At 39.8% G+C, this 15,953-nt stretch overlaps 1 protein-coding gene across 1 annotated transcript; it reads right to left on the bottom strand.

Moving 5' to 3' along the window:
- Nucleotides 1–616: 616 nt before the first annotated feature.
- Nucleotides 617–7,179, bottom strand: cbx7a (chromobox homolog 7a). Its single transcript, XM_087809532.1, has 6 exons — nucleotides 6,828–7,179; nucleotides 5,975–6,018; nucleotides 4,908–4,973; nucleotides 4,764–4,830; nucleotides 2,380–2,692; nucleotides 617–2,310 (listed from the first exon to the last, which is right to left on the bottom strand). The coding sequence occupies exons 1-6, from the start codon at nucleotides 6,894–6,896 to the stop codon at nucleotides 1,868–1,870; spliced, it is 1,002 nt and encodes a 333-aa protein (XP_087665658.1). The 5' UTR covers nucleotides 6,897–7,179; the 3' UTR covers nucleotides 617–1,867.
- Between the last annotated feature and the right edge of the window lie 8,774 nt (nucleotides 7,180–15,953).

The following is a 15,953-nucleotide window of genomic DNA, read 5'->3' as shown; positions in this document are numbered from 1 at the left end:
CACGAGCAAGTAAGACCTTTCATTACGTGTTTATTCTGCGACTGATAGCTTTTTAAACATTTATTTAAAACGGAGTTATTTAAATGAAGCATACCCTTAAGAAAAGATATTTGTCGCTGATTGTTTTCGTCGCCATCTTGAGCCGCCATGTTTCTGGAGAAGGTAAACAAGTTAAATAGCTTCTTTTAAAAACCTGTTCTTTTTTTTTAACATTTATTGTACTTTGCAGTGTTACAGATTTGCAAGCTTTCTTTATTAAGTTTACTTATTCTCATTAGTTTTAGAACATTCACTAAATTTAAATGTAGTTTGACAATAACAGCAATATTCCTGTGAATCAGATCTTAAGAAATCCTGAATTCTGCATGTTTATCAGATGTTACTTTTCCTGTTTTGGCAGAGTTCACCGTCTGACCAATAACCTCACATTAAGGAGGATTGAAGCGTTTCAAAATTGTCAATCAAAACAGATGGGATCATTATAATTTTATAAGCCTATTAAGTGAGCATGATATCACTCCTTTAAGATCCCCTGTTTTTTTTGGTTTACACAACTAATAGTAACCTTGTCTCCATGTGAGAGACACACCTATGAATAAATAATACTTCAGACAAGTTATTTACTTCATATTTATTGAAAATCCTGTCAAAATAAAAAGTCGTTATTCAAAGAGAAGACTTGGACAATCTATTGTCAAGAAGGATTCGGACACATAAGTTAGTTTAGCTTATACAAGTGACATGCAATAAATAATAATAACAGTAAGAGCTCAATACTATCAGACCTAACTGTACGTCACCCTACACAGTTGATAGTGGTGGAAAAAAGCGCCTTCAATGATAAAAGAGACGATTAGAGAGTGGACCGTCGGTTGAAAATACAAAAATAGACCCATGTTGCGTGTGAAACCTGTCAAGTAAAAAAAAAAAAAGAGACATAAACAAAAAAACAATTCTTCAAGCGTAGTCATGAATTCTCTTCTTTTTTAAGTGACTGAAATAAACCTCACCAGATAAGCAGAACTTGAGCATGAGCGGGCACAAGACTGACGGGCATGCAGCGCTACAAAATGTTCTGAACACTGGCCTCAGGGGCAGACGTGGAGGGCACTCGAGAAGCGGACTTATCGATCATAAATGCCAACTAACACCAACCATATGGAGTTGACCTCAGCCTAAAATTTGATTGCCTTAGAAAGCAACTTTGATTTTTTTTTTCTGAATAACGAATGCTCGTGACAGCCAGACATTTGATCGTTCTAACTATTCTTTGAAGGCACATGTAGCAACCGTTTCCTCGATCACCATCCCAATCACATGGATGTGTTACAATAGCTAATTTATATACCATTTAGCAGAAATGATACAGACTGGATCGTATTTGCAATTTGTGACTCAGAAGTGATGTTTATAAATATGTGTGTGTGTCTGTCATATACTGTATGTGGACGTCTGTCTGTACTGTGATGGACTAACCACCTGATGGTCTCCGGCGACCTCTAGAAGCACAAGTGGAAGACACTGAATTATTTCATTTTGGCCTCAGTTTTTCACACCTTTTTACATGGGTATATATTGTCATAGGCTTCACTAGTCTACTCATGAGCTTCACTACAAAAGAAAATACATTTTAAACTCTGACATCTGGCTGGAATCGGAGTCGAAGAAGTCGTGGTGAGCGTTAAAATATTTTCTGTATTCAAATGAAAGTGTGTGGATTTTGGCAGAACAGCGACGTCTGCTGAAGACAATATTTAGACCAGCACTGAAACTGAAAGGCAACAATGTCTCGGTTGAATCAGTAGCAGGAAATGAGCGTTTTTTTGTAAACGTGGAGTTATTTTACACTGTAAAACAAAACCTTGACTCAGTAGCTCTTGAAGAAGCCGGTCGCCGCCGCCGCCTCCCTGAACGTCACTGTCAGAGCGTTGATCGTCACTTTGGTCACGATTATCTTCTCGGGGCGCTGGTCTGCAGTGGGGGGCGGCTGTGCACTGTGGGTTGTCATGGTAACGCTCTGATTGTCTGCCGTCGCCACCCTGTTGCTTTCCGGGCTGCTCACGACCTCCGAGGTGAAGCCGTGTCCCTGGCGGAGCGGTCCGTCCACCAGAGCCTCCTGGTCCCTGCTGCTCACCGACACTTCTGATGCGACGTCGGCCACGAAGGCTCTGTCCTCGGATCGCTCGCATGCGAATGTTTGATTGTGCTCTGACAGTCCTGTCCACGGAGCGGTCAGGGCTTCTTCTTCCTTCTCCTCCATCTCCGAGTCCTGAGGCTCCAGGCGTGGAGGAGAGCTGCACTCTGACCGACCTTTGACCCCAAACACATCAGACGTTAAGAAGATCTTAACTGAACATGAAACATATCTTCGTGACCAACCATATAAACTGTCTTCAGGCATCTCTTCACAGGTGCCCTCAGACTCTTGCTTCTCCTCTTCACTCGTGGTGTCCCAGTCCTCCTCGTCTTCCTCTCGCTTCTTTCTGGACAGGTGGAGGTGTCTGGGTGAGGGTCCGAAGGGTCCTCTTTTCAACGCCCGTTTGTTCCGCCTCCTTGCTTGGCGACAGAACACGCTTCTGCGCTCACCCTGGTCCACGTCTGTGCTCATGGAACGGGTCACCGAGAGCCGGATCCGTGGTGGCGGTTTCTCCTGGATCTTGTTGGCGCTGCGGAGGTCCATGGCAAAGAGGTTCTAGTCGGAGAGAGGATGAATCCCATGTTAAATCTTCACTTTTTAATACGTTGCCTTATACTTTACATTTCAATACAGTGACACTACAGTCTCTCTATCTTGTTAAGTATTTTGTTGCGATAATCCCTAAGGCACACTAAACATTAAACTTAAGGCATGCAGGCCAAATGTGGTCTGACAGGTCTTTTTTTTGTTGCCCCCGGGATGGTTGGCTAAAAATCGAAAAAAGTTTTATGTTACACATCTTTATATGTAACAAAAAAGGCCAGTGTTTGAGATCAAATTAAAAAAAACTTTATTAATGTAAACAATTATATACTGTAGAGCAGGGGTCCCCAAACTAAGGCCCCCTTGCTCCCTGAACAATACCAGATATATAATAAATATTAGTATAATACAATACCATTGGAATTTTTTTCAGTGCTTAGCAAAAATATAGGATCCTTTTTTAGGGGGTGAATAATTTATTTGAGTAGCTAAATAAAAATAGAGACTATGTATTCTACACCGACGTACATGTTTGGGTCTCTAAGAAGGACTGGTTTAAAAGATAGGCCCTAGAATGTTCATACTTTCAAACCAGAACTGTTTTGGTATTATTTATTCCCTGCCTTGTTTTTTCTGTTAAGAACCAGAAAAAATGTTACGTGTCACAACTTTGGTCGAACTATCACTTTAATTCCCAAAATGTTTTAGTCCCTTTTGTGATCAAGTTTGAAACCCCTGATCTAAAGATTAGTGTGCAAGAGACACAATGAAAAGTATAACCACTGAAAGCTTCACTAAAAACAAGTTGTGTTCTCCTGCCGTCTGTGTTTACAGCAGCTGGAAGCCGCAGAACTTAGAGCAGAGACATGTTGTCGACCTGATTAGACAAACAGCATGATGATGATGACTCTCTCAAACTAATCGTTTCAGAAGTCTACAATACATTTTTTGAACACACTGGAGTTGTAAGATCTAATATTAAAACATCAAACTTGGTTCAAAATAGTCCGGGACAAACGTAATGTACTGATGTTTCACTGATGTGTCAAAACTAACTAAAGTCAGTCCAGTTTCAGACGCCTGACCTATTTCTGTTCAGTCGTTTACTTACCCTGACTGTACGCGACACATTTGTGATCATAAAACACGTACATGACCATCTACTTCTGAGTCATGTACTGGTCCAGTGTTGGGTTAGCTTGTACATGCAACATTTTGCCAGGTTCTAGCAACTGCAGGCAGACCAGGACCAAACCTTGATTCCTGAACAAATGTGACTTGCTATGGAAGTATATCAGTGCCATCAGAATATTTAATGGTTGAATTTACATTTCAAATGTTGAAACTTTGAATTTTCAAAACCTTTTTTTTTTAATCATATAATAAAATCGAATTCTTTATTGAAAGGTTGAATTATATTTATTGAATAGAATTCAATCATTGAATTAGTTTTTTTAATCATTTCAATTATTTGAAATGTATTTATTTATTTTCCGTGCTGCTTAATTAGGGGATACCCCGGACAGGACGCCAGTCTCTCAGAGGACACACAAAGACGCACAACCATTCGCACACACACTCATATGGAAAATTACCCAAAGTTCGAAAACGACCTCTTTATGTTTTTGGACTGTTTGGAGGAAACCAGACTTTTATGATAATAGTTTTATATTCCCATTTCAATAATGCAAAAATAAATGTTCTAAATTCAATATTTTTAATTTATGCACCTTCATTTATTAGGTATTTTAATATTGAATTTAAAAGTATTGAATTTGAACATTTAGAACAACAAACGGTATTGTCTAAATAAATGGGTACAGTTAAAAACCATTTCAAAACTCCTTTAATTTATTTTTTATTTTTTTATTTAACCTCAATATACAAATTATTGAATTCAACAAATGTATTCACTGTTTAACAAACAGTTAAAAATGTTAAATTGAACCGTTCAATATTTTGACACTGAACTATATTTGTTGTGCTCAATGGTTGATCTGAGTTTATTTTTGGCGCCATCATCAGGCAGAATCAATCAACTTGTTATTGTTTTAAAGAAAGTTTAAAAAGTCAGGATTGTTACCCTCAGAACGAGTCTTCTCGGTCGCAGTCCTTTCTTGCGGTAGGCCAGCGCTCTGTTCTTCTCCTGACTGGTGGAGCAGAAGGAAGACAGACGATGAAAAGATGAAGATTTGTTTAAAAAACTTCTTTACAAGCAGTTACTCACTTCTGTTCGTAGGCCAAGACCAGGCGAGGGTCCAAAATATTGTCCTCTGGTTCCCAAGTGCTGTATCTGCCAGTAAACGCATTAAATGTCATCCTGAGTGCTTCCAAATTACCCAGAGAGCACTGCTGCTAGCATAGCTAGAGTAATAGTCAATGATAGGGGTGACTTGAATTTAACTATACAAACACAACCCCACAGTTTTTACTTTTCTACCGTTCCTCTTTCCTCCTCGCCTTCCTTACTCTCACATCAAGTCACTATATCATCAGAAAACTCCATAGTCCATGAAGACCAGCCTCACCTGTCACGTCTAAACAGCTCAGTTTATTTACATGTTAGTTCATGCTAATATTCCAGAAGCCTGGTGAAATGTTCCCAAAACACCACCTCCACCTTTACACCCCATAACATAACAATTGAAATTACAGAGACACTGTTTCTTTAAGTGACATCGCGGACACTGTAGGGCAAATAAAACTTAAAACTGAATCATTTCTAGTGTAGCTGATCAATAATTCAACATCTGTCCGGCCTGGGCCACAGTCAAAATAATCATTTTAACCTTTGTGTTGCCTCTGGGTCAAAGGTGAACGAATTCCACCTTCACCTTGAACCAGAGGCAACACAAGAAATACCTCAAACGCATTTGTTTTATTTGTTTTCGGGGTCTATGGGTCACCTTGACCCTTTGATTAAGGGTTAAAAGGGATTAATGCTTGACAATGTAGATTTCTTGTGGCAAACTGAAAATAGGTGCTTAAAGTAAACCAACTAGTATAAAAATAAGGAGTAAAGCTTATGAGAAATATTCAATTTACTCTGGTGGACCAGAGATGACAGTAATATATGTAGCTTCAATCTTAGTGGAATGAAATTAAAAAATATTTTTCTCAATCGGCTCCTCCTCAATAATATCCTAGTTAAAGTTTTAGTTTTTTCATGTCCGTTAGACTGTAAAAATCAAGCACCTGCTTGTGTTTTGAAGATATATTTAGAAGCAGCAGCAGCAGCTTTGTTCAACGGTTGTGTGGATGATCTCACAGCAGCATGACTCAAACATTACTCACTTTTGGGACCATCCTTGCCACTTCAGCAGGTACTCCACATTACCCTGGAGACAAACAAGAGGACGTGAAAGTTGCGTGCGTTCGCGTGCGTGTGTCCTGAGCAAAAACAAGGCCTGTCACTTTAAAGCGCGGGGGGTGGAGGGGTCACGGCTATTCTTCTCGTTTACAGTCGGTGTTTTTTTTTTTCTTCTGCGGGTGACGTCACTGGCAGTGGAAGCATCTTGTTCCCTCCATCGCGATGACGTGACCGCACATGGCAGCACGAGCCGGCGTCGATCGCGCACGAGCTCGTTCTAGAACATTTCTCTCGCGGAGGTAGAAACATGTAAACAACGGCGTGAGGTTGCGCAACACCACGAGAGTCGCCTCAACTGTCGCGATGTGACGTCATCAAAAAACTTACCTCGAACAATCGTGACTGTGGATGAACTGCTTTGAAGTGATATTTTTGATATACGCACTTTAATGTCATTTGTATTAGTTTACTGTACTCTATTTTGTTCTTTTTACTATTTCTTTTTAACTAATGTTTATTTTCTGTAAACAAAGATCATGTCACCTGCGCGCTCCGGTCATAACGTGACACCACCACGCACACGCGTGTTGCCATTACGCAGCGATTTACCCAGAAACTGCGCACCCGTTTTCCGGACACACACCCCCTTTCTCACATTTTACTACAACTGCGTAGGCTCTTTGAAAAACACGCCGCAGCCCCACGCAGGGCCACACGGCGCAAACTTTGGCGCAGAATCTTCGCTTTTGAGCGTAAAGTAAAACTGCGTAGTTTCAGTTTCAGATGTGCGCCAGGAGCCGGAGAATAAGTTATGTAAGTTTGAGAAGAGTCGCTCACCTTTCGGACTCTCTTCTTCGTGATGGACTCAACTGCAAACACTTGGTCGCCGATCGATGACAGCTCCATCCCCGCTCTTCAGAGATGCGTGTGTCCGAGAGAACAGTTGCTGAGGCTCGTGAAAGTGTCGCTGCCGCTCGCTCCCGCTGTCAGGGGTTTGTTTTCAGCTTCCTCCTTCCTCCTGCCAAACTCCCGCTGCCACGCTCGCTTCACTTTTTTAAAAGCTGCGACACATCAACATCGGACGGCGCGCAGCTTTAAGTCAGGCGCGCCACCGTTTCCATTGCGTAGGGCCGAGCCCCCAAAGCGCGTCGTCACGGCGGAGGCGCGCACGTAATTTAGAGCAGAGTGCAGAGGAAACAAGAGGGCGAAGTGTTTTATCGTGAACGAGCAGTGACCTCAGGATGGATGTTTTTTAACGCACAACTCAACTCAAAACTCTTGTCACAGCTACTTAAATACTACCCTAAATTACTAAAAAATAGATTTTAAAGGCATTTTAATGAGTAAATCAGCAATCTGTTAGGTAAGTAAGTAAGTAATTTTTATTTATATAGCGCTTTTCCAGACCAGGGTCACAAAGCGCTTAAACAATCAAAACAATATTCAATAAAGTATATAAGGCCGGATCAGATCACTGGTGTAAGGAGGAGCCTGACCATGAATAGATCTGAAAGTAAGAACCAGAATTTTAAAGTTGATCCTAAAAGAAACTGGAAGCCAGTGAAGAGTTTTAAGGACTGGAGAAATGTGAGTTCTTCTACTTGAGCGGGTTAGAATTCTCGCTGCAGAGTTCTGAATCAACTGCAGGTGTGTTCAGTTAGATAACGTGTAAGGAGATAGTTGGAAAGTAACATTTCAATATACTGAAATGTTTCTGTACGCTACTTAAATAAAACAAAAACATGGAGGGTTCATTTAATTTCCCCATGCATTCCATTCGGATACTGTTTTTTTTTCGTCAAAAACCTGTGATTTTAAAGTGGTGCTGGCCCTTTAAGAATATCATGGAAATAAATATTTAAAACCAACACTTTCAAAAAGTGTTTCACTTATAATAATATATAACTTTGTGGCTAAATGATGCATGCTTTTGCCTGGTGAGCTTTGATGCCAAGTGAGAGTTCTGTGATTCACTCGCACTCCAAAATGTTTATTTGGTAGTATTTTAGGCGTTCTAGCAGCGAAATTGACATCAAAAGCAAAGTGGAAAAACAAAATGTGTGTTGCTTTCCAGTCTTTATAAGTAAGAAGCAGAGCCATTAATGAAGCTTCTATGAAGGAAAAAGCATTGACCACAGTCTTAGTGAAGAAAGTATTTAAGTTGTACTGCTTTAAAGACATTATAATGTGCTGCTGAACATCTCAGAAACTCAATACTGATCATCATATTTCCAAAGACATGGATGAAGACGCTTCAACTGATAAACGAGTTTCCAGCTACATCTGTTATCATAAGATGGATTCAAGAATTTTTAAACCTTGTGTTATCTCAGGGTCAAGGTGACCCAGAGGCCCGAAAACAAATGTGTTTCTGTGGTATCCCTTGTGTTGTCTCAAAGTGAACAACCTCCATATGCATTTATAGAAGCCAGGAAGGTCCTTCACTTAGACACATAGGCAACTCAAGGGATACCACAAACACATTTGTTTTCAGGACTTCGGGTCTGGACCCTGAGTTAACACAAGGGTTAACTAGTTTTAAGTCACTTGATATTTCATATACTGTAACGTCCTAGGATCGTTGGAAGAAGAAAGACGTCTTCTGTATTTGAGAAGTAATAAGAATAAAACATATAAAGACAGTGAGTGAGTGATTCATTGAAAGCTTCGCTCGAGTCTTATTATAAAACTTTGAACTTCTTCCTCCTATGCTTCTACTAAATATTGAAATTCTTTTTCTTGATCAATTCCGAGCGAGTTGAACATGTGGAGGTGTAACTTTACATATAAAGATGTTGCCTCGCTGAGTTCAACTCGGGTGTCTTGATGGACGACTCTTGAACTTTGACACGCAGCAGTGACGTTCACAGGTGTGTGTGTCGCTCACGAGAGTCCAGGACGGACCAGCTTATAACGTTTCATGTCTCACTTCACCTGTAACACTAGCATCACTCATAGGCACTGGCTGTCATGGAGACTGTTTCTATGGCAACCAGCGAAAAGCTGGGTGATGATGAGACAGAAAGGAAGAGTTGATGCAAAGTTCAGGACAGGAAACCTATACAGCCCTCCTGACATCAAGTTGACCTTTGAACTTGATGATGTTTCTCAGCGTTACAGTGTAGAACTTAAGTGGTTTATACACTGTGGTTGAAGAATAGAGTAAAATAGAATCAATCATTTGAGGATTCAGCAGATATTTGCAGATGTATTTGAGTGACATGTTCTTCTCTTGATGAGAAGTGGATGGAGGTGTTGTCGGATTAACTGTCCCTCACCATGGCTGCTCCTCAGAAAGTCTCTTGCGTGTTGGCATGTCCAGCCATCATCAAGATTTTCGAGCTCATGCAGCATGAGTCATAAGACTCCGAGCGGAGCAGCCAGGTTTTCACGAGGAAAGCTTCTGCGATGGTGGCGGGGGAAACGGATACTTTGCGACAAGGTCGTAGCAGACAGATGTTGTGTTGTCAAATACACATAAATTGAGCGTTTATACACCTGCATGATGTAGAACAATGTTGTCGATTCCAGCATCACGATGGTTCAACATGGATCAACTTGTTTGGTATATTCCCTTAAGACGTACTTTCTTGTTTCTCTTCTTTTGATTCTTCTCTTGCCAAACATACACATTGTGTGTGCATCGGTTTATTTCTTAGACCTGTTTATTTATTGATCTTTAAACTTTCTTTGTTGAAAGTGTTTCCTGTTGTATCTGCAGAAAGCAAAATACAAAACTGTAAAGATCAGTAAAACCTCTTCCCTCCTACTTCAATTGAATTGTTAACTGAAGACTGTTCTATCACATTCAGTGAATATGTTTTTATACATTTTTGCTCAACATACTTTAGTGTAGGATGAACAATCTTACACTGCATGAAACATGTCTTCCACATATCGATGATTCATGTACCCGTTTGAAAAAATAAGTGTTTACTCCGAGAGGTTTTTTAATAAGTTTGTAGAGTCCGGATAGATGTTAAATAATTAATAAATACATCATTGAAATTGTCCACTTTAGTGAGCAGCTCTGTTCCTGCAAGTACTGAAAAAAGGTGCTTCAAGTAAAGGGAATTTATCCGTCAAATGTTTTGTTAATGAAGAGATTCAGTTTTAAGACCCATCTCATCCTAGTTTTAAAAGTTCTGTCCAGTAGAGAAGAAAGAAAGACTAAATGTTAAAATGACACCTTAAGTATAACCATATTTTATACCAAGATAGATCAGCTGTGTTTGTAATGCAAGAGATCGGTGGAGAACACAATAGGGTAATATAGTGATAATGGCGTTGGGCATGTTGATTTAGCTTCAATAGCTAGCTAGGATGGAGGATTTTGTAAAGTGTTATATTGATGTCAACTGACTAGAAACTGTTTCCTTCAACTCCAACTTAGGAAAATGTTGTCACAACATGATCTGGAGCTTGTAATCCATGCGTTTGTTTCTTCTCGTCTGGACTATTGCAACAGTTTGTTTTCATGTCTTAACAAGAAGGATCTGTCTCGCCTGCAGTTTATACAAAACTCTGCAGCGAGAATTCTGACCCGCTTTAGTAGAAGAACTCACATTTCTCCGATCCTTAAAACTCTTCACTTGCTTCCAGTTTCTTTCAGGATCAACTTTAAAATTCTGGTTCTTACTTTCAGAGCTATTCATGGTCAGGATCCTCCTTACATCACTGATCCAGCCTTACACCCCAGCTTGGGCTCTGAGGTCTGTGGATCAGAATCTACTGATGGTTCCTCGCACACGGTTCAGGATCAGAGGAGAGAAATCCTTCCAATTTATTTGTGCAGACTTTTCCTTGATTTTCTGAGACTCTTGTGTTTGTCTTGGTGTTATCTTTATCTTTTAAGTATATATTTTATTGAGTATTGTTTTGATTGTTTAAGCGCTTTGTGACCCTGGTCTGGAAAGCGCTCTATAAATATAATTGACTTAATTAATTACTTACTTATTGAAGCCAAAAGTTGAGATTCCAAATAGTCGCAGCCCAATGAAAAAACAAGAAAATTGGGAAGTTCCATGCCATCAAAAGCCTTTTGTTCCTGGAAAAGCTTTAGTTGTAATCATGGATTTTATTTCATTCTAGACAAATTTAATTATCAAGCTATTTAATTTATGAAAAAAAGTACATGGAAAAACAGAATACAAAAAAGGGAAACACCTTTATTTCACAGTGTTAATTATCGCTAAATACAATCATAGATTCAACAAGTTACTGGAAACATTCCTCGCAGAGTTTGGTCCATATTGCCATGATAGCATCACGCAGTTGCTGCAGATTTGTCGGCTGCACATCCATGCTGCGAATCTGCTGTTCCACCACACCCCAAAGGTGCTCTATTGGATGGAGATCTAGTGACTTTGGAGGCCAATGGAGTTCAGTTAACTCATGGTCATGTTCAAGAAACCAGTCTTGTGGTCAAACCACAGTGATAATAAAGGGACTGACATGGTCAGCAACAATACTCAGGTAGACTGTGGCGTTGCAACGATGCTCAATTGGTACTAAGAGGACCAAAGAGTGCCAAGAAAATATCCCCCACATCATTATACCACCACCAGCCTGAACAGCTGATCCAAGGCAGAATGGATCCATGCTTTCATGTTGTTGACGCCAAGTTCTGACCCTACCATCCGATTTTGGCAGCAGAAATCCAGACTCATCAGACCAGGCAACGTTTTTCCATTCAGTTCTTCCCCATTCTGATGCTCGGTTGGAACTGCAGCAGATTGTCTTGACCACGTTTACATGCCTACATGCCTGCATGCATTGGGTCGCTGCCATGTAACTGGCTGATCAGAAATTTGCGCTAACAAGCACAAATAAAGTGGCTGGTGAGTGTAGATTGACAAGAGACTTTTTTAAAATCTTTTCTTTTCTGAATACCTCTTGACAAGATTTTGTATTAGAGATATGAATTCCTTGAAATTAAAAAAAAACATTTGCTATTTTAAATGAAAATGTGTTAAGTGCATATGCTCCAGTTGTTAATTGCAAACATTTCACTGAAAGATCTCAAATTTGACAACGTAACAGGAATGAAATGTACAAGATTTGGAGCAAACTAAAGGTCATCCGAATATAGTAATAACTACAGCTCTATTCTTTTATGATTGAACAGTTATTAGAAGGAAGTTTGGTTTTTAAACAAAGGGGAAGTAATTTTGACAATGTTTCAAAGTCTACATTGAACACAATGATTTTACAATACAAGCTATAAAGTAAACAACGGTTGTTTAAGAGCATTGTAATGCATTTCACATGTAATGTTTGTGGATGAGTCTGATTAAGATGATCTGTGGATCAGAATCTACTGATGGTTCCTCGCACACGGTTCAGGACCAGAGGAGAGAAATCCTTCCAGGCTGTTGCTCCTAAGCTTTGGAACAACCTTCCTCTCTCTCTCACTCTGTGTTTGATGGAGTCTACTGACTCCTTCAAGAAACATCTTAAGATGTTTTTAGTTGTTCAGGCTTTTCCTTGATTTTCTGGAACTCCTGTGTTGTTCTCAGTTTTATCTTGATCTTTAAAGTATGTACTTTTTTGAGTATTGTTTTGATTGTTTAAGCGCTTTGTGACCCTGGTCTGGAAAGCGCTCTATAAATATAATTGACTTAATTAATTACTTACTTATTGAAGCCAAAAGTTGAGATTCCAAATAGTCGCAGCCCAATGAAAAAACAAGAAAATTGGGAAGTTCCATGCCATCAAAAGCCTTTTGTTCCTGGAAAAGCTTTAGTTGTAATCATGGATTTTATTTCATTCTAGACAAATTTAATTATCAAGCTATTTAATTTATGAAAAAAAGTACATGGAAAAACAGAATACAAAAAAGGGAAACACCTTTATTTCACAGTGTTAATTATCGCTAAATACAATCATAGATTCAACAAGTTACTGGAAACATTCCTCGCAGAGTTTGGTCCATATTGCCATGATAGCATCACGCAGTTGCTGCAGATTTGTCGGCTGCACATCCATGCTGCGAATCTGCTGTTCCACCACACCCCAAAGGTGCTCTATTGGATGGAGATCTAGTGACTTTGGAGGCCAATGGAGTTCAGTTAACTCATGGTCATGTTCAAGAAACCAGTCTTGTGGTCAAACCACAGTGATAATAAAGGGACTGACATGGTCAGCAACAATACTCAGGTAGACTGTGGCGTTGCAACGATGCTCAATTGGTACTAAGAGGACCAAAGAGTGCCAAGAAAATATCCCCCACATCATTATACCACCACCAGCCTGAACAGCTGATCCAAGGCAGAATGGATCCATGCTTTCATGTTGTTGACGCCAAGTTCTGACCCTACCATCCGATTTTGGCAGCAGAAATCCAGACTCATCAGACCAGGCAACGTTTTTCCATTCAGTTCTTCCCCATTCTGATGCTCGGTTGGAACTGCAGCAGATTGTCTTGACCACGTTTACATGCCTACATGCCTGCATGCATTGGGTCGCTGCCATGTAACTGGCTGATCAGAAATTTGCGCTAACAAGCACAAATAAAGTGGCTGGTGAGTGTAGATTGACAAGAGACTTTTTTAAAATCTTTTCTTTTCTGAATACCTCTTGACAAGATTTTGTATTAGAGATATGAATTCCTTGAAATTAAAAAAAAACATTTGCTATTTTAAATGAAAATGTGTTAAGTGCATATGCTCCAGTTGTTAATTGCAAACATTTCACTGAAAGATCTCAAATTTGACAACGTAACAGGAATGAAATGTACAAGATTTGGAGCAAACTAAAGGTCATCCGAATATAGTAATAACTACAGCTCTATTCTTTTATGATTGAACAGTTATTAGAAGGAAGTTTGGTTTTTAAACAAAGGGGAAGTAATTTTGACAATGTTTCAAAGTCTACATTGAACACAATGATTTTACAATACAAGCTATAAAGTAAACAACGGTTGTTTAAGAGCATTGTAATGCATTTCACATGTAATGTTTGTGGATGAGTCTGATTAAGATGATCTGTGGATCAGAATCTACTGATGGTTCCTCGCACACGGTTCAGGACCAGAGGAGAGAAATCCTTCCAGGCTGTTGCTCCTAAGCTTTGGAACAACCTTCCTCTCTCTCTCACTCTGTGTTTGATGGAGTCTACTGACTCCTTCAAGAAACATCTTAAGATGTTTTTAGTTGTTCAGGCTTTTCCTTGATTTTCTGGAACTCCTGTGTTGTTCTCAGTTTTATCTTGATCTTTAAAGTATGTACTTTTTTGAGTATTGTTTTGATTGTTTAAGCGCTTTGTGACCCTGGTCTGGAAAAGCACTATATAAATACAAATGACTTACTTACATATATATTATATTGTCGTTTCACTGACTTACTTCTGTAGACCCCTGTTGCCAGGTACTGTCCACTGCCGACAAAATCCCGTTTTGTTAAAAGTAAGTATTAAGTAAGTAAGTAATTATTATTTGTTGAGATCAGTTTTAAAATCATATTGTGGATTATGTTTTTAGTTTCAAACAAGCTGGTTAAGAACTTTGCATTCGGATACATTCCGGGAAACCAGGTGTTGTTCCCGCGAGTTTTCCTGCCGGGATCAGAGCCTCGTATATTCCCGTAAGTTGGACGTTATCGCTGCTTTTAAAGAAGCCATCCGTCGATCACATGAGGGAATGTTTCTGCCTGGATACCGAGGATGGAGCGGCAGCGGCGCCGCAGGACCTCTCTCTCCCTCCCACTCGCGCCGTGACTCACCGCTGAGTCACCGAACGTGCCAGTAAGAAGCTCGCGCTGCTTCCGTGGAACGACAACACCGAGGAACTGATGCCGGGAAAACACGCGCTCCTCGTTATTCCTCGTCCCGTCTGCGCGCACACATGCTGCACATCCGCCTGGAAAAACACCAGAGCAGCAAAGTGCGCTCCGCTCGTGTTTCAGAACACGGTGTTCCAGAACCACTGCTGGTGTCACTGTGTCACCTGATCACGCTCTTTGTGCACTTTTTCTTCTTTTTTCCTCCTTTTCCTCCAGCGCCGGAGCATCAGCTAGACACCCTCGATGGTGGTTCATAAACGCTGCGTCCCGCTTGTATTGAAAACGAACTTGTAGGTGATCACTTCAGTAGTTTTCATGCAGTTTGAAGGTTTCATCATTCATGGTACGCTTTGTGCACATGTTGTGCTGCGGCTCACATAACTAGCAGAATAAATCATTATTTATTTTATAAATTCTAATTATTATATCGTATATTACTTGTATTGAGCTGTGAACATTCTTTAACTCTTTTACTCAAAAAGAGCAAATTAAATTCAGAACATATGTCCGTCAACACTATTAGAGAATTCAGATATTTGTTAACTTTTTTGACACAGAAACACAGTTTGATGTAATATGTGAAATTAAAACATTTGAACCGTTTCTTTGTAAACTAAGAAACAGTTCAAGCTTCTGAAGCTTTGTTTTTAGAAGAGTTGTCAGATATAGTGATGGATGTACTGACTCCTCCAAGAAACATAAGACATTTTTATTTGTTCAGGCTTTTCCTTGATTTTCTGGAACTCCTGTTGTTCTCAGTGTTATTTTGACCGTTTTAGTATATCTTTTATTGAGTATTGTTTTGATTGTTTAAGCGCTTTGTGACCCTGGTCTGGAAAAGCGCTCTTTAAATACTAACGACTTACTTTCATTGTCGCTTCATCACAAGAAGTGTTTCAAATATCCAGCTTTGTGTAAACTATTATGCGATTGTTAACTCATCGTGTGCTGTTTTTATGAAGCGGTGGAGGTAAGCGCTCTCTCTGTGCTTTTGTAATGTCATGTGTCCTTTCATGTCGTTTTTAAACATACATTCTTGGCGACAAACTGGAAGTTTGTTACATGGCAAAGACCTCTCGAGAAGAAAGAAAACTGGTTCACAGTCCTGCTGATTCAAAGCTGGACTTCACAAGACACGCGTGAGTCAACATAAAAGTGATACTAGCTGAAAAAAAAAAAAGAA

Source organism: Callionymus lyra, chromosome 15 (assembly GCF_982586985.1).
Source record: "Callionymus lyra chromosome 15, fCalLyr1.hap1.1, whole genome shotgun sequence".
NCBI lineage: Eukaryota > Metazoa > Chordata > Actinopteri > Syngnathiformes > Callionymidae > Callionymus > Callionymus lyra.
This window is presented reverse-complemented; position numbering and strand designations above follow the sequence as displayed.